Source organism: Lipotes vexillifer, unplaced genomic scaffold (genome assembly GCF_000442215.2).
Source record: "Lipotes vexillifer unplaced genomic scaffold, Lipotes_vexillifer_v1.1 scaffold605, whole genome shotgun sequence".
Lineage (NCBI taxonomy): Eukaryota > Metazoa > Chordata > Mammalia > Artiodactyla > Lipotidae > Lipotes > Lipotes vexillifer.
Window position 1 is genome coordinate 1828446 of NW_006774406.1, and position 22871 is coordinate 1851316.

The 22871-nt window shown below is 46.5% G+C and overlaps 1 protein-coding gene across 1 annotated transcript in view; it reads right to left on the reverse strand.

Moving 5' to 3' along the window:
- Positions 1 to 22871, reverse strand: part of L3MBTL4 (L3MBTL histone methyl-lysine binding protein 4) — a 431526-nt gene that overhangs the window by 321875 nt on the left and 86780 nt on the right. Inside the window, exon 6 of the mRNA XM_007449164.1 lies at positions 7098 to 7189. Coding sequence (XP_007449226.1) covers positions 7098 to 7189 — 92 coding nt within the window. The remainder of the gene's footprint in view (positions 1 to 7097; positions 7190 to 22871) is intronic.

Here is a 22871-nt window from a genome sequence, read left to right on the forward strand (position 1 = left end):
ATGAGTCTGCACAAGGTGCCTTGTATTCGGGACCATCAGGAGATAAGTTAGGAAGGAGTCTGTTCTCACCGGCTACCCTCCGCCCATCACCCTACAGCTGGCTGGAGTTTCCTTATCAGGACACAAAGCATTTCTTTCTGAAATCATCTAACAGATGGTCACGGACAGCCGGAGGGGCAGGGGCAGATTAGAGCCCGGAGCGTGGAGCATCAGGGGTGCAGGTGGCACTGAGGGAGCCACAGGAGGACAGGCAGGCACCCTGAGTCTGGAAGTCTGGACAGTAACTCTGCCTCGCTGAGGAGATGAAAGAGGTCACCTGGGGAAAATACCTCTGCTCTTCCTCATGAAGGAAGTCAGTATGTCTTCAAGTGTGAGGGTAACAGGGAGAGGCTGGAAGGCCAGTACCTGCCAACGTTAGGATTTCAGATGAAGCTCCAATGGTGGGTGGGCTGTAGCCTGGGCACACACCCCGAGGTGTGCGGGTCGGGCCATGGAGATGATGACACCTCGGCTGGCAGGCCAGGTGCCAACAGAGGGCAGCCAAGGGCGTCTGCATGTCCATCCAGGCAAGTCCTGCCGGGAGCATGCCTGGAGAGCAGGGCCCGGGGAGCAGGGCCGGCTGGCATTCCAGACAAGGGACGGTTCCAGGGAGCACAGGACTGGGACCCAAGAGAAGAGTGGTTTGAAGAGTTGCTGGCATTTAGTAAAGTGAACTACACGTCAGACACGGCATCATGCTGAACATGTTATGTACATCGTATGTGATTCTTCAGCGGTCCCGGAGAGGGGGTGATGCTGGCTGCCTTTTTCAGCTAAATCAACTAAGAGTCAGAAGAATGCACTACAGGCCCCTTCTCTATACAGTGAGGGGGGCAGAGGCTGGAAGGACTTGAAAAGGCAGCCTATGAAAAGCCCCGAGTAAATAAAAGGAGCTCAAAAGTGTTCCTGTCCCAGAGAACCAACACGCAGAGAGGAATTAAGAAGGAAACCCAGTCAGTCTTCCAGGAGATTACAATTCCACGAAGGAGCAAAATACACCTACCTGTCATCCCAGAGAATGACAACTAACGTGGTCAAACACACCCAGTACACAAATGATAAACAGAACCGCACTTTACAAAGATGATTCTGGCAACCACCTGCAGGAAAGGTTCATGGCGGGGCCAGCCTGGATTGAGAGCATTGAAGAAACTTTAGCTACCGTCTGTGTGGGGAAGAAAAGCAGGGCTTATTCCTAAATTAAGGCAGGAATGGTAGGTGCACAGAGAAGGTACTGAAGAATTAGGAGATGAAGGTGAGCTGACTAGACCACCGAACACACACGGGGCACAGAGAGGAAGGACCCCCGCCAACCTCTCCCAGGACAAGGGGCTGGGGATGCAAGCTGCGCCGCACGCAGGAGAGCTGTGTGCCGTCGCAGGGGCAGGGGGTGCAGGCAGAGAGACTGAGGGGAAGAGCCCCAAGACCAGGAGCCCGGTGCGTCTGGAGGAACGGGGTTCAGGAGATGAGGAGATGCCCAGGGAGCCACAGAGAACGGCCTCAGACTACGTCACAGGAGAAGGAAGGGCCTGCGAGGAGGGGGCCGGACTGAGCACCATGAGGGGCTGAGCGTGGACAGGGTGCTGGGGTGGGGAGGTGTAAGATGAAGCTGAGCACGTGGCGGATCTGAAATCCCGGGGGTCACTTCTGAGAGGGAGCATCAGGCAGCGATGGCAGGAAAGGTCAGGATGCAGAGGCTAGAGGAGGAAAAGGTTAGAACAAGGAAAGAGGAAACCGGCCTGAAATTTTAAGAAGTTACACCAGACTCAGGAGATAAAATGGAGAGGAAAATGCAGAGCCCGGGGCAGTGTTCGTCTTCAAGCTGGAATCGACAGGCGTGTTTGTAACCTGGGGGGTGAGGACCCGTGTGAGGGTGAGGACCGATGCAGCGGATCCGTGATCTCCCGGGAAGCAGGACTGGGAGGGCTCTGCGCACAGGTAAAGGGATGCCAGATGGAGGAGGGAACTTCGTCCAGGGCAACAGGGGAAGGAGGAAGGGCGGTGCAGGGAGTGAAGGCTGGTGACAGGAAGCGAAGAGGGTCTCACCATATCCGTCCCAGGGGTGACCACCTCCTGCCAGGAGTGAGGGAAGATGCCTCAGAGAGCCGACCTCCTAGGAGACAGGAGGCGACCGACCGAGGCCCTAGAGGGCGGCCAGGCCCGGCCACAGCACGCAAGGCTCTTGGGAAGCACAGGCCACGGGGGAGTGGGTGTGCATCTGGGCTGGAGCCACTGAGGATGCTGCAACGCTTGTTTCACCCCAGGTGGGGAGAGCGGAATCACGGGAGGATAAGGCGAAGGAAGAGACCCATAAGAAGTCACTCGGGCCAGGGGCCAGGACAGAGAAGCACCAGCAATGGAAAGGAGATGGTGGCACCTGTGGTCGGCAGGACAGTGGCCCCCGAAGATGTGCAGGTCCTAATTCTGGAACCTGCGATGCTGGTACCTCACACGGCAAAAGGAGTTTTGTGGACGTGATTAAGTGAAGAATCTGAAGATGGGGAGAAGGCCCTGCAATGCCCAGCTGGCCCAATGCCGTCACAAGGGTCCTTATGAGAGGGAGGGAGGAGGACCAGGGAAGGAGACACGAGGATGGAAACAGGCTGCAGTGACGTGGGCCCACAAGCCAACGGATGCAGGTGGCCCCCCAGAAGCTAGAATAGGCAAGGAAATAGATCCTCCCCACAGCCTGCAGAATGAATGCAGCCCTGCTGGCCCCAGTTTAGACTTGGGACGTTCTGAATTTTAAGGTAATAAATTTGTGTTGTTTCAAGCCACTGTGGTAATTTGTTACAGCAGCAAAAGGAAATTAATACAACACCTAGCCACATGGAATTCAAATTAGAATAAAAGATATATGAAGACATCCCAGAGACTTTTAACTTTCTCATGATTACTTTCACTTTGTTCTGAAATACCAAATTATTTTTAAAATGTGCAAGTCTCCCTGCTTTTCAGGGGCCTAATCTACCTGGCAACCCCATGCCGGCTGGAGACAGGAACACCTGCCTGGGGATAAGAAGCAGAGCGTCCCGGGAGGATGGCCGAGGACAGCAGGGATGTGGGGCTTGGTGGGGCTCCCTGTCCCCAGAGGGCAGTTCAGAGCCAGGGCGGCTGTGCTCCCTCAGTTGGAGCCCGACAGTGATCTGACCCCAGGTGGAGATCTGGGTCCCGTCTTCATGCCACTCCTGTCCCGTCCCCCGCCCTTCAGATGTGCAGATGGAGGTGCCTGGCAGGTCCGAGCAGACAGGGCAGGGTGGGTGGGCTGGGGCAGCTTCATGAAAGAGGGGAGTCTGAGGGGGGCACGGACCCATGAGGTTCAAAGAACAAGAGAGACACAAAAGGCCTGCAAACTCGGATAAAGATGGAATAGTCAAGCGGAGCCAGCGTGGCGACCAGCCCCACAGGCCCGGAGAAGCCCCGTGTGGACAGGCCAGACCCCGCGGCCTCGACTCCAGGCCGACAGGTGTGGGTGGACCTGTGACAATCGACAGGAAGGAAGAAGGCTTTAGGGAGACACGTCTGATGAGGAGATGACCGTCAGGGAGAGAGGACAGAGAAAAGTTTTTAAAACCAACCTCAAAACAATCTTTTAAAGTTTAAATCAAATCAAGATTGGCACATTCCACCAGTAATGAAGAGAAAATGTTTTTAAATTTTCTGCGTCAACAGAAGGTGTTTACATCCTTGTATACTCATTACTCCAGATGGTAAAATAAATTATAAAAAATGAAAAACTTTGTCTTGTACAAAAAGATATTTAAAATAGACCTACAAGATGCAAAAAAAAAAACCCACGTGCAAATGAAATAAGTGTTCTCTTCTTTAAAAATACCCACACATTTTCTTGGTAGAATCCGTATCTGATCTGCATGACAGAATTGACAGTGTGTGTTTGTGTGTGTGTCACTGGTATGTTTTCTAAAACTCGAATATTAGAATGGAAACTATATATTAAAAGTAAAGCAATATTCTTTTGAGTAGTTTTCCATTCAGGATATGCAAACTAAGTTCTAAGTTTTATTTTCAACATTTCACTATTAAAAGCTGAAGAGTTCCATCTCAGCTGGCTGACCTGAACACCATGGTTATAATATTTACACAATGAAAATGAACATTAATAGTCAAGAGCACAATACCAACACAAAACTGAGTTCAGTCTGATCCTCCTGCTTGGAAGGCTGGCGTGTACCACCTGCCTTTTTCATTCTATTGAAACCTATTTTCGATCATAAACCATGCTTACTTCATCTTACATATGCATATATATATACACACACACACATAATATATGTATTGTGTATATATAGCATATACAGAGCATATATATGTACAAATGCTCAGTTAGGGCAACATCTTCCATCCTCAGGACAAACCAGATGTAATAGGTGGTGACTTCCCCTTCACACACACACACACACACACACACACACACACACACACACACACACACATCATATATGTATTGTGTATATATAGCATATACAGAGCATATATATGTACAAATGCTCAGTTAGGGCAACATCTTCCATCCTCAGGACAAACCAGATGTAATAGGTGGTGACTTCCCCTTCACACGCAGGTGGGACGAAGCCCCACCTCAGCACAAAACACCTAGTAAGCTCATTACTTGCATATTCCAAGGACAATCAACAATTCTCCCTTGGGCTGTTATCACGTTTTCTGGGCATATCTTACACCCCAACTAGATGGCAAAACTTTAAAAGTCCGTGTCACAAGCACACTAGTGTTTCCGCCCAGGTCTTACGTGGTGCTTGGCACACACGGAGCCTGAGTTTCACTGTCAAGCCACACGTGAGTGGCTTGACTGTGAAACTCCGAGTGAAGGGAAAGGCAGCCACCACATCAGATGCGGCTGCTGCCTGCTGTGCTAATGCCTCACTGTCACCTTCAGAGCTGACAGAGGTTAGAGTTCAGAAGCTTGAGGAAATCATAGTTTTAGCCAAGGAACCATGCAGATGGTGTGCCCTGCCCCCTGCTCCCCTCCCCTGACCTTCTGGGTCTCAGAAGGTCAAGGGGGAGGCTATATGGCCCACAGCCCATCACTACATGGTCCCCAACGCAGCATCAGGATCTACTTCAGGACAGAAATCCCACACTTGCCCTGGAGATGCCTCAGTCAGCACTGAGGACCCAAGGGGAATCTGGGGAGAAACTCCAGTCTGCGTGAGTTGATGGGCCTTAAAGGATCTGAAAGAAGCAAGTCTGAGAAATAAAGTGAACACACACTGGCTGAGATGAGGGGAGAAGGTGGGAACTGGATGGGGATCTGGCACTTTGCTGCCATCGGCCAGAACTCGCCCTGCCCTGGGAACCACACACACTTCACCCCCAACATCTAAACATCGGACTCAGTCCCAGAGGGTCCTGGTGGAGGTAAGAGAGGATCCCTGTCCTGGGGTCCTGGTCCGAGGACACACGCAGGTCTGATTCCTAGGACACTGTGTCCTTCTTGGTCAATCCCCGCCTTCGTGGCTTCTGGCTGCCTTGAGATCCTGGACGGTCATCTCACCAAGCACAGCCATCGGGTCACAAGCCTGGCCTGTGTCCTCGCATCCTGGACCCCAGCTAGGCTACATCTGCCCTTGGAGGTCACAGAAATGCACAGGCCTTCACTGGCTCCTGGCCTGAGCCCTCTACCCTCTGACCTGGAGTAACCACTGCAGGAAGGGCATGAGACGGCACAGGGCGAGCTGGAAAGGGCGACTACAAGTTACGCTGGGTCACCCCGGTCACAGCCAACCCTCTGTAAAGAGCATCCACACTCAGAAGGAAGGAGAGGTTTCCGGAAGCCACTCAACACAGCTGGTGACAAGAGCACACTGAGAACAGGCACTGCGCATTCTGTCACCTCGGGAACTTACACGCTTAGTGGAACGAACGCCCTAAGTCTCGTCATGTGACAGCAGTGGGGGCAGCAGGACCTGAGTCCTCAGCAGAACCTGCACAGACCTTAAGCCTTCTCCCCTAGGGGACCTCTACCCGCGCACAGGAGCCCCGAGGAGGCTTCCAACCCATGGCCTCCCCGGCCACACCCTGAGGTTCTAGTTCAGTAGGTCTCAGGAACGTGCATGTCCGTGTTTTCCAAAGCTCCCTGGAAGCACCTGGTATGAGGACTGGGTGGAGAACCCACAAGTCGATATTCAGTATGTCTTAAATTGTGAGGTACCAACACTTGGCTCTGCTTTCGTTCCATGCCGGCTACATCTCTTCTCCCCAGTTCTACTGCCATGTCCTAGATTAAAACTGCTAGCCTTCTCACATAATAAAACGTACTACAAGTAACTCAACGGATGTCATGAAAAGCGAAGCAAATAAAAAGTCTTAGCTTCTCTCTGCTGGTTAAAATGCAATATAATGATGCAAATCTGATGCAATTTTTTTTATACAGATCGCCCCTGAAATAATGAAAACACAGCCCGAGAAGAAGAGAAAGGGCATTGGAAGGTCTGGTACCTTGGGTACCAAGATGAGCCCCGGAGCTGCAAGCCCCTGGTGCCAGGAGTCACTGGGTGAAGCAAGTCTACCGGGGCTGCTCCGGGCGTCCCTACAGTCAGGGTCAACCTGCTTTAGGAGGTTCACTGTCCCCTCCAACATGCTGCCTGACCCACTTCATGCAACACAACAAAACAGATGCCTGGCACTGATCCTTGGGTGGACAGATGCAGGTAACATCGGTGAGGAAGGACTCACGTTTGGTGTCTACCACGTGCCTGTGATATCCGACGTCCTTCACACGTACAGCAACCCAAGGAGGCAGGTGTGGTGGTTCCCCTGCTTTACAAACGAGGACCCCGAGGCACAGAGAGACCGGGTGGCCTGCTCAAGGTGGCAGCGCTAGGTTTCAACCGAGGCAGGCCGGCCCCAGAGCACACACGGAATCACTAAGGCTTGGATTAGCTTTGTTATGTCAATTTCCAGCAAAGCCTACAAGTCAGATACGTCGGAATGCTATCTAGGCAAACGATTTCATTTCAATGGATTCTCTTAAGTGTGGATTCCCTGCAAAACTCTAAGACCTTCAGGGATTTGTTCACCTTGGAAAACAGCTCAACGGGCGCTGCCACGGCCTCCTGTTCCTTCAAGTACTGCTCCCAAGACCAGGCCTCACGCGTGGCCACTGCAGGGGCTGGAAGAGAAAACACAAGGGCTGTTCTTGAGACAATTAGTGACTGAAAAATTATGCAATTGAAGCTAAATCCAAGAAGGAGGCTAATTACTTAAACCGAAGATCAAAAGACCAAGCAGCTAACAGGAAGGAGCCTTATCGCTGGCGTTCTGTGAGCATCTGGTACAATCACGTCACCTCACATCCCCAGCTTTCCCTGGGTTAGAACAGACTTATGAACACACCCCATCACCGACCAGACCACTGATGACATGCAGGACGTGTGCCCCCAGCCCCCGCTCAAAGAAGAGAGAACAGGCACAGGTTCTCTAGAAGGTGATTTGGTTACTTTTAAGGCGAAGGACCTGAACTTTTTTTTTGTAATCTCCTTTCACTTTCCTACCTCCTCTTTGTGGGAATGCCAATTGATACAACCTGTCGAAAGGCAACGTGCAAACTGTCAAAAGCCTTAAAAATTATTTGCATACTTTGAACCAGCCATTCTCCTAGGAATTTATCTTAATGCAATTACAGTGATGTGCCCAAGAGTTTATCCTAGAACCCTTCATAATAGTGAAATAGTGGAAACAAACTGAAGAGAGAGCTGATGAAATGCACTGTTACAGACGTGTCGTTTTAATAACAGCCCATAAAATTACATTGCAGAAGACTGCTGAATGGCAGAGAAAGGCTATGTTAATGATACACTAAGTGGGGAAAAAAAGTTTAGGAAACAAAATGATCCTTTTTGGTAAAATATATAATGGAAACAAAAAACACTAAAATCATGTAAATCAAAATCGTAAATGAAGTCATCTTTAGGTGCCGGGATTATAAATAATTTCTTCCCATTTTTCTTTGTACTTTAGTTTTCTGCTTTTCTAGATGAAGAACTATCCTTTGTAATTCAATAAAAATATCATTTTAAATAATAAAAATCTGGCAAAAAAGACTAATAATTGTTTTAAGTTTATATTCTATGTTCCAGTAACTCCTTCTCTAGGGTTAATATGCTAAGGAAGCGGTCTTGATAAAAGCTGATGGTGAAAATGGACATCACACAATTATTACAGCAAAAATGCAAAGTAATATTAACATGGGAGAAAAGTTAAATAGATGATAATTTATATATACATATATGATTATGAAGTCAAAAACTATACTTTTTATAAAATATCTTGGGAATTTTCTGGGATATCTTGAGAATTTATTGTCAAAGTAAGGACACAAAACAGTATATATTTTATGATCTTAATTTTTAAAATACAAGTTATTATATATATTAAAACATTTGTTTTTCACATACTTATAAGGCCCCTTCTTCATGCAAGGCAATAGGCATATATGTGTGTCTACATATACAAACACACATGCACAGAAAAGAAATTGGGAAGAAACAGCAAAATATTAACGGTGATTATATGCAGGTGGTGGGATTAATGTAAATATTCTTTCCTTGTTACTTTCTGCAGTTTTAAAATTCTCGACAAGCATTATTATAACCAACCACACACACACGCACACTTGCACACACGCTCCTGGAGAATTCTGGTCAAAAGGGCTCTGTGAACATTAATTTTAACATTTATCTTGTTGTGAAGTGTTCCCGAGGAAGGTCCAGATGGTGAAAGGTCAGAACTACAAGCATGTTGGCGGTGACAAGTGGTTAGGCACACCTCCAAGTCAAACATTCGGAACCTCTCAAGACGGTAAAGCAACCTGATGGAATAAGAAACACGAAACTCCACCAGCTGTGCGGGAAGAAGTAATATGGACTTTTAATCACTTAAAAAATATGTTCTGATCTCCTCTTCACATGCCAAGAAGCATGCTGCCTGCTGGAGTAAGAATATGACCCAGTCCCTGGTCTAGTAAATGAAAAAGAAATAAATAATGTGTATTATTTTTCCCTTTAATATTCATATATACAATTGACAAAAAAAGTAATTTAAGCTCCGGTTATAAGGAAAAAATCATATCAAATTACAGTTTAAAACAGACCCACAGAGCATGCACATTAATAACTACTGTTTATCAATCACATCACGCTGACCTGTTCTTACTAAGAAATACACTTATTAAAGTAAATTTTAAAAAGCACTTTAACCATCAAATAAGGCTGAGAGAACTGTTATCAATGGATTTCCCTGCTTTGGAAACAGTGTGACATCTCTGTGTGATTCCCACCAAGGAGCTCGCAGTCTGTTAGCCATCACAGCACTAGAAGATTTGCTGCCATTTCTACACGACATGAGATGTTTTATTTTGCTAAACACAGAAAGCAATTTGATAAGCCCTGAACATTCTCTGGTAAGATTATTCAACATCCCTATTTTCACATAAGCATTTTACAACAACACAATTATAAGCGTTACCAAAAACATTACAGCAGCATTGGCTCCAAAGCAAATATGAATGTCTCACTTTCTACAACAGCTGTGTTCCTGAAAAACTTGTGTGTGAGGGGTGACATCACCATGTCGTCCCCAACGCAGAAGAAGGTCATTCCTCACAAGAACCACGAATGACTGTTCAAGACCAAGACACACTGAGAGAACCCAGACCCGGGGGGTGAGGCTGAAGCCGCCCCTGCGCCCCAGAGACCCAGACAGATGCCCAGACAGACACAGTGGGAGGGGAGAGGAGGGGCTGCAGGTGATGCTGACCACACTGCCCCTCCCCCAGGCCTCCCCAAGCCTCAGGCTCCTCCAGTGGGAAATGAGGTCCCCGGGGACAACAGGCCCTCACCCCCAGCATCCTGGGTCACTATGTGGGAGCCCCTATTCTGACTTCGCCCCACGGGGACTGCAGTGGAATCTGGAGGGCACAACGCTGGGGACTGACTGTGATGGAGCGGGGGGAGGGGCTCATGACATCCGCACAGGGGTCTCAGGATGGAATTCACACCTGCATCACCCAGGTGGGGACCCCAACCTGCAGCTCTGCTCACCTGCAGAACCAAGTCAGGGCGCAGTCTGACGAGGGAGCTCGATGGGGTGCATACCTGCCTGAATCAGACCCTCAGGGAGGAGTTCTGTTGGCCCTGAGCCTGCTCTGCCCAAGCCCACGCCAGGTGTTGCGTCCCAGCCCACCCACATAGAGAGAGCCTTCCAGACCCATCGACCAGAAGCGCTGCGACAGTCCTGGAAGATGTGTACCTGGCGGCACTTGAGCAAAGCCTGTGGCCCTGTTCAGCCAGGGAACTGGGGTGCGGGTCAGCTTGAGGTAAGATGACAAACAAAGAGCTTTACTGGCTTTCAAGCTGCTTCACCCACTGCACCTGGGCAGGGGACCTACCTCACAGCCCTGCTCACCACCGAGTACAGCCTGTCCCCCGGGAATCCACCCAGACCACAGGGGACACTGTGAAGCCCACTCCACAGCCCTCCGCACGTGGGCGCCTGAACAGGGAGCACAGCCTGGGGCCTCCTCTGTCTGCAGAGCAGAGCCAGTGGCCTCACCCTCAGTGCACACTCAGGCCCCCAACAATGAGCTGTGCAGGCCCTAGGTCGCAGCCTGCTGCCCTGCCAGAGAGGTAAGCTAACTCACACCCCGTCCACTACTGAATATGTGCCCAGTCCTGGCCGTCCAATGAGCCTGACCAGAAAGCCCAGGCGACTGCAGAGCCCACCCTCCAGCCCCACCTGGGGAGGAACCCAGCCAGCCGTCCTGTCCACCTGTTCTCGGCCGGGGCACAGCCCCAATCCCTGTCCTCTGAGCTCAAACAGATGCCTCACCCCAAATAAACCCTAACAGCAGGCCCACCTGCCCAAGGGCTTTACCAGCAGACATGCCCAGAAACCCAAGCCGAGCCCAAGGCGAGCTGACTGGTGAGGAACCGTCTCTGCCAAAGCAAACTGCACAGCCTGGAAGACGAGCCCCACTACTCAGACGCACAGATTCCAACGTGAGGAATCAAGGATCATGAAAAGCCAGGTAACTATGACACCAGCAAAGGAAACCAATAAAGCTCCAATGACTGACCTTAAAGAAAGAGTGAATTATGAACTGTCAGACAAAGAATTCAGAATAGTCCGCCAGAGGAAGCTTAATTAACTGCAAGGAAACACAGACAACTAAATGAAACTAGAAAAACAATGCATGAACAAAACAAGAAGCTCAACAAGGAAATAGCCACCATCAAAACAACCACAATAACAAAATAGCCCTAGAGTTCAAAAATACACTAACCGAACTGGAAAGTTCAATAGAGAGTCTCAAGAGCAGACTGGACCACGCAGAAGAAAGGATCAGCAACCTGGAGGATAGGACAATGGAAATTCCCCAGTCAGAGGAGCAACAAGAAAAAAGGAGGATAATAGAGAAGAAAGCTGGGTGGAATTATGGGACCCAGTGAAAAGAAATAATGTTCGCATTATGGAAATTCCAGAAGGAGAAGAGAAAGAGAAAGGGATGGAAAGTGTATCTGAAGCAATAATGGCTGAAAACTTCCTAAATGCAGGGAGAGAAATGGACATTTCACATCCATAAGGCCCAAAAGGGCCCCAAATAGGTTGAACCCAAATAGGAGTACACGGAGACACATTATAATTAAATAGTCAAAAGTCAAAGACAAAGGAAGAATTTTAAGAGTAGCAGGAGAAAGAGAGACGTCACATACAAAGGAAACCCCATAAGACTATGAGCGAATTTCTCAACAGAAACCTTTCAGGCCAGGAGAGAATGGGACAGTTTATTCAAAATGCTGAAAGAAAGCAGGGTCAGTGCCTGGATGGGCTGAAGGCTGGTGGCGTGTGCATGTGTGTTACACCCTATGAAAGCACAGGTGCACTTGAGTCAGGCCACGTCCTCACAGACAGCAGACACTGGGATGCACAGGGTTAGCTCTTAGAAGCACCCCCTTTACAAAGGGCTCACCATGTCTAAGAGGACCAGGCGGCAACATCGCCCTTGGAAAAGGGGTTGGCACACTGAGGAGGATACATCCCAGACCAGATACCTGTTAATCCTGTAAACCACAATTGTGTCCTGCTTTATCATTTCAGATCTGGAGCTTGGAATAATTCAGTTTATTTAAACTGATAGAAAACAATCTCTACTCCTTTATTTCAGCTCTTTATATGAACAGTCCTCCATATGTGCCTGCTAGTGTTTTTTGTTCTCAACTCCTCTTATAAAATTCCATAACATAAAAAGCACAGCATGGTGTTTAAAAATGGAAAGAAGCCCTAGCTGTCATCTAGCTCTGTGATTTTTTTCAAACCTTAAATTTCTTTCTATCTTGTAATACCCTATAATGGAAAAGAATCTGAAAAAGAATATATATATTATATATACATACATATATATATACATATATATATATATATATATACACACACATACACACACACACACACACACACACACACACACACACACACACACACACATATAACTGAATCACTTTTCTGTGCACCTGAATCACTGTAAGTCGATTATACTTCAATAAAAAAACAAAAAATATTATAACAGTATATTGTTAATTGAAGGTAATTTTACCATATTTAATTATATTGATGATTTTAAACAGTCTCTTCCTCATTTAAAAAGTGATGCATGCTGTTTTTAAATTCATTGCCAAAAAAAGGCATGATCTGTCAACAAACAAAACTATATATCAAATTTTCTTTGGGGACCAAATGTACATTAAAATTTAACCATATATTATAGAATCAAAATGGATAAAAACTGTTTCCAAAAATAAATAAATAAAATTTTTAAAATTAAATTAAAATGTTTCATCAATATGGGGGCTATAAGAATATTCTCTCTAGTATGACCCCATTTTTACCTACAAAAGTATCTTTCTAGGAGCCCCACCATGAGACACCCCGTGAATACAGGTACGCTGCCTGTCCCATGCTCTGGCCACTTGGCATCACATTCATCCCCCCTTGGAGAGCAGGGACTGTCAGATGAAGCCTCACCTGACACTAAGAACACCTAGTTCTAGGAAACTGCACAATATTTATTAGTGATCTTCTAAAATAAAATTAAAAATGGCCGGGAGTGAAGAATGAATAAACTGTCATTCTTAAGGACAGAACCACATAAATCCTAGAACTCATATCCCTGAGAGACACCTTCCCAATTCCATTAACCATAATCACAGTCTTTGACACCAACATTTCAACTTCATTTCAAAAGTTATGTTGCATCCGGCTCCATCGGCAGCATCTTAGAAAATGTGAGAAAAACATTTTTTTTTTGTTGGTTGTCGGTAGCAACCAACCAATTTTATTACACACAGATATAAATAATGCCTCCCTTTGTGGTACCAACTGGAAATGATACAATTTTCCCAACATTATAACAACTTGTCACTGCTGGGAAATAACCCCAAAACGGAAGCTCCATGAATATAACTGCACTTCCCAACCTCTCACATGGTAATAACTCTGCGTGTCTCCGTAGCAAGGACTTCTGCCTGCTCTGCTGAGAACATTTTTCATTTGCAAATGTAGGCTGCGTCTCATTCCAGTACTGAATTCAAAACCAGCTGTTGCTCATTTCCCTGCATGTAGCGGGTGCTGAGAGCCACGACACGCCAGGAAATGCTCGGGGACTTGACTCGTGCTCACGTGACATCTACTCTAGTGGGGGAGACACACGTGCAGACAGACAAGTGTCAACCTCACCCGGCGTACGGGGGGACTCAACGTTCCTATGAATAAATAGGCAGACGCAAGTGTTAACGTGCACCAGTTAAGAAACCCAAACAATGCATCTGGGAACAAAATAAAGGATTAATTCTGACCAGAGGATGCTTCCTGGAGACCACTGCTCTCCCAGACAACCAGAAAATCAGCAGGCGGTCCAGGCAGGGGCAGCAGGAGCAAAGGGGCAGGCTGCAGAGGGAAGAGCCCCTGACAACGCCCGTCCGGGCATCACCACGGAGCAGAAGGCAGGGTCGCTGCACGGGGAGGAAGTAACCGTAAAATTGGGCAAGTTCTTCCAAGTCAGAAGTAAGAACTTGCTCCAGCACCAGTGCTGAGTAAGAAGGAAACAAATGCCAGAGACAAAGACTGAAGGCGGAACGATGACAACCATCCAGGCAGAGGTAACGAGGGCGTTCCCTAGAGAAAGGCAGGGAGCCAAGGGGTGATGCAGAGCTAAAACCGAAGGACCTCGGCCAACAACTAACTGCCAGGGGCGGGGTGGGGCAGGGTGAGGTGGTCCAGGAAGGAGGACCCATCGGGGGAACCCAGTGGGGGATCAGCAAATCGAGGGAGCAATGCAGAAGGCGGCAAGGAGGATGGGTTATCGTCACAGATGTTGAGTTTTAGGTATCTGGAAGAATCTAAGCATATATATCCAACAAAAGGAGATCCCAAATTTTTCAGCAAGAGGCAACAACTGAGAAACATGGAGAAAGAAGAACCAAGGTCAGAACGTGCGCATCCACGTCAGGGGTGAGTGCAGAGGTGGGGAGGAGGACGGGGGACAAGGGGAACTGGCAGGGACCCGGGGACACACACAAGACCTGGAAGTCAGGGTGGCAGAGGGTCCCAGGGGCTGAAGGACCAGCACTGTCAGATGCGGAAGAAGGTCCAGTGAGACCAACCTGGGAGAAGCAGCTGCGGCCGGGCGGCCAGGGTGTCACCGTGACCTCAGGGACAGAGGCTTCGGTGGAAGAATGTGCTCGGAGGTCAGACGGCACGAGGCCAAACCCTGAAAAGAAAGTCTCAGGGAAGCAGCAAGCGTGCCACACTCTGAGAGGCTTGCAGACGAGGAGAAGAGACAGGTCGCAGGAGAGCTGGAGGGGCACCAGTCACATCACGAAAAAGGAGCTCTTCTCGTTCTTAAAGGACTGCAGGCAGCAGAGGGCATTTCAATCCACCAGCTGAGGGACAAGAACCGGAAGACAGAGATGAGGCTCCTAGAAGAGGGGGTGACCCAGGGGGATGTGCAGGACAGAAGGCTCTGAGAACACAGCAGAGGAAGGGCCCTACTAACGTCAGAGAACCTTCGGGAAGGAGAGAGAAGACATCACCCCAGGACCTCGATCTCCATGACCAGGAGTGCGTCATGCTGGGAGCACAAGGGCAGGACAGTGATGGAAATTCCTCTAGGACCAGATGTGAGGCCCACGAGGCTGTCCTGAGAGCCACTCGGCCAAGCCAGTGACTCTCAGAGGGACTCCCGGCAGTCTAGGAGCGGAGCAGACAGTTCAGTCCATGGACAGCTGGGCACCGAAGTGGATGAGGGGCACCAGCCTCGAGCACATAAGATGAAATGCTCCAGAGGCCCCACCTGGCCGGGGGCGCAGGAAGTCAGGAAACTACTGATGAACACAGAGGAACAGAAAAGCTAACAAACAGGACGCGAGTGCTTTGACAAGCTTCCACGGAACAAAGGAGCAGAAGGACCTGTGGTTCTGAGGGTGTGACCAAGAGAGGATTTCAGGGTCCAAAATGCAGTGACTCAGCCATTTCCCCAGGTGCTGCCACAAGTGGACAGAATAACAATGCACAGGACCAACACCAGAAACCTGTGTACAGCAGAGAAGAGAGGTGTGTAAACAACTTATTCTAATATGGTGGTTTTCAAAGTGTGCTCACCCCCTGGAACTTGTGAGAAATGCAAATTTTGGAGGCCATACCCCAGACTTAATGATTCACAAACTCTCCACTTTAACAATTTTTCTAAGTGATTCTGATGCATGCTAAAGTTTGAGAACCACTGTTCTTAATTAACGTGAAGAAACCTACAAAGTAGAGAGAAAACTAATTATGGTTGATTTCATCAAAGAAGGCTTCCCAGATGACGTGACATGTGCCTTAAAGGATAAAGTTCTCAAAGTGTGGTACTCAGAACTACAGCATCAGTATCACCTGGGGAACTGTTAGAAATACAAATTTGGGGCATCAATCAAAATTTTGGGCATCTACTGAATCAGAAACTCTTGGCGGGATGCCTATGAGCTGTTTTCACAAGCCCTCCCTCTGAAGCAGCTCATGTTTGAGAGCTCCAGCTCCGGAATGAGGGTCAACTCCAGCTGCAAATGGCCCTAGAGACAGGGGCAGGACTGAGAACTCTTTGACCATGGTCCTGTTCTTGAATTTCCAAGACTCCCCATCCTCCCCCAGCATGAATTTTACAGTACGGCCCATTTCCTGAGGAAGCTGGAGTGATCTCTCTTCCTTCCTTGCAAAAGAAATCTAATTAAAACACCACGGGGCTTCCCTGGTGGCGCAGTGGTTGAGAGTCCACCTGCCAATGCAGGGGACACGGGTTCGTGCCCCGGTCCGGGAAGATCCCACATTCCGCGGAGCAGCTGGGCCCGTGAGCCATGGCCGCTGAGCCTGTGCGTCCGGAGCCTGTGCTCTGCAACGGGAGAGGCCACAACAGTGAGAGGCCTGCGTACCACAAAAAAAAAAAAAGAGAGAGAAAAAAACAAAACAAAACACCACAGGAAGAATTTTCGTCTTAAGCCTATATACATGCTGTGAAACCAGCAGAAGTTTTTAAGGAAAGAAATGCCATAATAAGGTTTGGACTTGTTTCTCCTCTGCCCTGTCCATTGCTGGTTTTTTGGTAGTTTTTATTTTTTTTAAAGACACTGGTTGCAGTTGTAGAGATTATGGAGTATAATAAGGAGAGAGAACTGATACCAGAGGTAGCAGAAAGTGGCTGTTTCAACAAGCCAGACCGAGATGAGGAGGTCTCGATGTGATACAGCTGGTGAGGACGGAGAGGAGCAGAGAGGAGTCAGGGAGAGATGTGAGCAGGACCTGACATGCTGGACAGCAGTGAGGTGGGAGGGAGACGGAGTTTACGACTGTGCCGAGACAGGCTCAGAGGGCAAGATGAATACATTTTCAGAGATGCTAAACCTCTGAAATCTAAAGGGTCTAAAGGATATGCAGGATGAACTATCTAGGGGGCGTTAAAAACGGGTTTTTCAGGAGAAAGATCAGGACTGGGAACTTGGATTTCATGGCCATCAGTGTACAGGGGGCCGAGATTCTCCAGGAGTGTATGAAGAGCACAAAGTAGGCAGTGGGACCAAGAGCAGAATTCTAGGGAATTGAAGTATGTCAGATGTGGGCAGAAGAAAAGCAATCAGTAAAGGATAGTGAGAAGGAGCAACCAGAGAACAGGACGAATGAGGGAGGGAATACCTTCAAGAAGTAGGGAGTAGTAGCTATCAAATTTAATAAAAATATAAAACAACTTGAGGACTCAACAAAGGTCACTAATTTTAGTAATTGGAAGGACTTACATGGCCTTTACCTGAGACTTTAACACAGAGAATGACTAAAGATGTAGGAAAAAGCAGAGACCTAAAGCTGGGGAAAGAGATGGGATCAGAGACAGGTGGTGGGATTAAACTCAGGATGGTTTCTATAAGAAAACAAGGAAAGGGTGCTGGTCCAACGAAGTCCAGAGGTGAACAGGAGAAAGGCTGGAAGCATAGCCTGTGAGGAGGACAAAGTTTACAGGTGTGCAGGTGGAAATGCCAACTGGAAATAGTAATCTTCAGAAGTAACAACTCAAAGAGCTGCCAGACTACGGTGACGGAGGAGTCATGTATGACCAAACAGAGAAAACCAATGCAAATATGGTCAATAACATTGTAATAGCTTTGTACAGAGACAGACAGATGGTTACTAGCCTTATCGTGGTGATCATTTCATAAGGTATGCAAATGTCAAATCACTATGTAGTTCACCTGAAACTAACAGAATATTGTACATCAACTATATTTCAACAAAACAAAACAAGAAAACAGTGCAAGCCAGGTGTGCTCACTGATTCAACAAACAGGGTTTTCTGTGACACAGGCCCTGTGTTAGTTGCTAATGATTCAAAGAAGAAGATATAGTTTTTTTCCCCTTAAGAAGCTTACAGCTTAGTGGGGAACCAGGCAACTATTATACAAAAAGGATTATCCAACTGCCCAGACATGAAATAAGGGCTATAAGAACACGGTGGACAACAATCGACATTGTCTTCAGGGCATTACGTTTTTGTTTTTCATTCAACAAATATCAACCATAATACTTATATGCTACAAGCTTAGAATACAGCATGAAACAAACTAACAAAAATCCCTACCACTACCCACCATAAATTCTAGTGTGTGAAGACAGATGATAAATAAGTAAAATACACAGTATGTCAGATGGCAATAAGTGTTAAGAAGAAAATGTAACAGAGAAAGCAGCTAGGCAGTATTAGCAGGAGGGGCTCTGCAGACCTCCCACCGGAAAGAATGGAAGCAGCAAGGCAATGGAATGACATCTTTAATGCAATGAAACCATGAAACTGTCAAGTGAGAATTATACATCCAATGAAAGCATCCTCCAGAAAGGGTGGAATAACGAAATTTTCAGAGTCATTAAAACTCATTTTGTTATGTCCACATTTCACTTACGGAATACACTTTCCATTCCTGACTGAGTTCTTCACTCCTACAGAGTTCATTTTGTCTCCTACAGATATTCTTGTAAAACTTTTTTTTTTTTAACATTTAAGTCTTCAATCTACTAGGAATTAATTTTTTAGACAGATGATCAGTTTGGCAAACATAACCTACTAAATAATCTATGGTCTGTCCTCCTAAAATGATTTACCCATGTACATTGTGTATATTAGCCTATGTGTAATATATTACATTCTCACATCTCTTTCTGGTTTCTCTATTCTGTTCCACAGATTCTTGGTCTATTACTATACTACCAGAATGTCTTGGATTTCAGTATAAAATACCTGTATCCAATTTAAATTAAAACCAGTTGGGATTCTATTTTGGAATTGAATTAACTGTTAATTTGATGGAAACTGACATTTTTGTGGCATGTATTTCCATTTGTTCACATATTAATTTATATGTATCAATAGAATTTTCTAGTTTTCTTAACAAGGTCCTCCACATTTCCTGTTCAATTTATTCTAAATATTTTGTACATTATTGCTTTTATGCATGCAATATTTTTCCCTTTTCAAGTTCTAGGTGCTGATGACATACAGAAAAAGCTAATGACTTTTTATACTTACCCTCTAACCAACCACCTCAACTTTCTTATATTAATTCTATTGAATAGTAGCTTATAATTAGATTCTCCTGGGTTTTCTAGGTATAAAATCACAACATCTGCAAAGAAATATAGCTTTATCTCTTTCCAAAGTTTATACCACTCATTAAACTTTGTTTTTTATTTCATTAACTAAAATCGCCAAGAGAGCAGTGAACAGCAATGGTGATGGTGGGCACCTCTATTTCCTGATTTCAATGTAAATGGTTTTGATGTTTAGCTATTCAGTATATTTGCTATTACATTTTGGTAAGTAATTTTTATTATATTCAATGCTATTTTACATACAAATTTTTGCTAGGAATGGCAGTTAAATTCTACCAAAAGTCTTTTTCAGTGTTAAAGATCATTATATGGCTTTTCCCTTTCAGTCTGTTGATGTGTGAATTATGCTGGCAGATTTTACAATACTGAACTCTGTTTCACTGGTGAAGTTTACACTACTGGATACTATACCTTCCTTGGTAATAGGATATCATTTTTCTAATATATTGCTAGGTTATACTTGGCAATATTTATTTAGAATTTCATATTTGTATGTGATATGCATTTGCAGTCTAGAGTTTTGGGTTTTGTTTTTTTTTTTTTTTTCGGTACCCTGGCCTCTCACTGTTGTGGCCTCTCCCGTTGCAGGGCACAGGCTCCGCACGTGCAGGCTCAGCGGCCATGGCTCATGAGCCTAGCTGCTCCGTGGCATTTTTGCGGTACGCTGGCCTCTCACTGTTGTGGCCTCTCCCGTTGCGGAGCACAGGCTCTGGACGCGCAGGCTCAGCAGCCATGGCTCACGGGCCCAGGCGCTCTGTGGCACGTGGGATCCTCCCGGGCCGGGGCACGAATCCCGTGTCCCCTGCATCGGCAGGCGGACTCTCAACCACTGAGCCACCAGGGAAGCCCTAGAGTTTTGTTTTTTATATTACATTCCTCAAATCTCATATGCTGGCTTCGTAAAAAATTTTTCACCTTTTTATGTGTCTTGGAAGAGTCTGAATGTCATTGGAATGATCTGTTCTTTTAAAGTTGAAGAATAGTTCAGCTGTGATCCTGGCTGGACCTCATCTTCCAGTCTCTTTTACTGTATGACCTATTCAAATGTTCAAATTTTCCTGGGTGCATTTTGATAATCACTAGCTAAGAAATCATCCAGTTACTCCAGAGTTTCAAACGTGTTGCTATAGAAATGCCTGTATTATTCTCTCTTGTCTTAATTTTAAAAAAAAACAACTTCTCCCACATCTTTAGTTAGTTTTCCTCACTTGCTTAGTAATTAAGGTTAAAATGCATATATTTAAGAGAATGGGTAAATGGTGACATCATTAAAAGAGACCAAGAACAAAGAGAAAAGAAGACTGGGGGGAGTGCGAGTTGATATGGTGAAGGATAACCAGGTGGAATCCACTTCCAGCTTGGAGCTGAGATTTGAACCTGCAGTGAGGCAGAAACAACCAGGGTACCATCCAGATAACAGAAGTCACCAAGAGAAAAAGTGCAAAATGGGAAGAGAATCATAGCTGAAACACAGGGGAATCTCAACACTCAAATGGAAGGCAGAGAGTAAAAACCTGATAGAAGATGAAGCACTGAGACATAAAATCCAGGACAGACTGATGTATCAGGATACAAAGAGAGAGCAAGTGATGAAGGAGGAGGAGAGAAGAAAGGAGGGGAGGACAAGGAAGGGAAAGAAGAGGAGGCGGAGGAGGGGAAGAGACAGTCATCACCTCAACTGAGAGATCAGACCAGATAGGTGACTGTGGACACAGGGACGAGAACAAGGAGACAAGGCCAAAGAGGTGAAGGGTCACTTCCACAGGGGGTTGAATGCGGATCAGGATTCCTGAGTGGGCCCAGGTCTGTCACTAGAGGAGAAAGAAGAATTAAGAAAGCTCCAAGTTCTTACGGGGATATTCAGGTGATGGTGAAGTTTACAGTAAAGAGACACTTGTGTGCAGATTTGCCCATGTTAAGTGGTTTCTCCCTTGATATGTAGTGGAGATGGGGAAGGCAGGTGTACGAGAATAACCTGTATTACCGAGACACCGTGAAGAAGACCCAAATGACTACAGGTTGATATTAAAATACTCCCCTATGAATACCATGCTATCAGTCATCAAATTAACATCCATCTGTATGAGTTGGCAATATCCTCTTCATAAAAAGATTAACTACATATTTCCCTTGATGTTTGCTTCTCTGTATCTTAGAGACATCCCCTGTAATCTGGTGAATATAATAGACCTCCAGTTGTTACTGCTGCTTTCATTAATTTAATTAATTCTGTCCATCAGAATTTAGAGTTTCCTCTACTCAAGACATCCCCTGCTGGACTTCAGTTAATGGACATACTTAAAATATTATTCAAGATTGTTGAGGGACTTCCCTGGTGGTGCACTGGTTAAGAATCCGCCTGCTAATGCAGGGGATACGGGTTCGAGCCCTGGTCAGGGAAGATTCCACGTGCTGCGGAGCAGCTAAGCCGGTGCGCCACAACCACTGAGGACTGTGTGCCCTAGAGCCTGAGCGCCGCAACTACTGAGCCCACGTGCCACAACTACTGAAGCCCATGTGCCCAGAGCCTGTGCTCCGCAACTAGAGAAGCCACCGCAATGAGAAGCCCACGCACCACAACAGAGAGTAGCCCCTGCTCGCCACAACTAGAGAAAGCCCTCACACAGCAACAAACACCCAATGCAGTGCCCCCCCAAAAAAGAGATTGTTTGTTCTCTTGACACTGAAAGTGTTTAAAATAAATTATTCCCCAAATCATATCTTAACCTCACAGCTTGCTAACCTTTCAAAACACGAATCATTCTCAGGGAATGTAAGTTTAAAATCCATGAAGGAACACTGAATTTCAGTTCATTAGCAGACCATCTGGGGCAAAACAGAGTACTTTCATTAGTTGAATGATAAATTAGCACTGTTTAAAGAAAATTTTTAATGTAAAAACATCTAGAATGGTTTTGTGAAATTAAATTCCTGAAAAGCATATTCAAAGCAGCAGCAAAGATTTCATTAGTCCCCATCAGCCTCTCTGCCGCTGAGCTCTTTAGGACTCTTTCGTTATGAGAGCCCCTTGGTCCTGACTAGAATGTTAATGCTGTGTACATGCAACAGGAAAGTGCCATAACTGTAGACCTCATGACTAAAAAACGCTAAAATAAATAATAATGCTCAATAATGGTGCCATTCCCTTAGCAACAGGTACACGATAATTCCCATTTCCTGCAAGGAGGCTCAAAGTGATTCTGCAACTTAGAACTTGTGGAGGCAGAATAACAGCCCCCAAAGATGTCCCTACCCTAGTCCCCAGAAACTGTGAACATGCTATGTTATATGGCAAAAGTGATTTTGCTGCTGTGATTAAGCTTCTTGAGATGGGGAGATCATCTTGGCTTATCCATGTGGGTCCAATATAATCACAGGGGTCCCTGAAAGTGCAGAAGTTTTCCCGGCTGTGGTCAGAGGAAGATGTGACTATGACAGAAAAACCCGAGAGATGCTCCTTTGCTGGCTTTGAAGACAGAGGAAGGGGCCACGAGCCAAGGAGTGCAGGTGACCCGTAGAAGCTGGAAAAGGCGGGAAACAGTTCCTCCCCTCGAGCCTCTGGAAGGGACGCAGCCCTGCCCACTGACTTTAGCCCAGTGGGACCCATGTCAGGC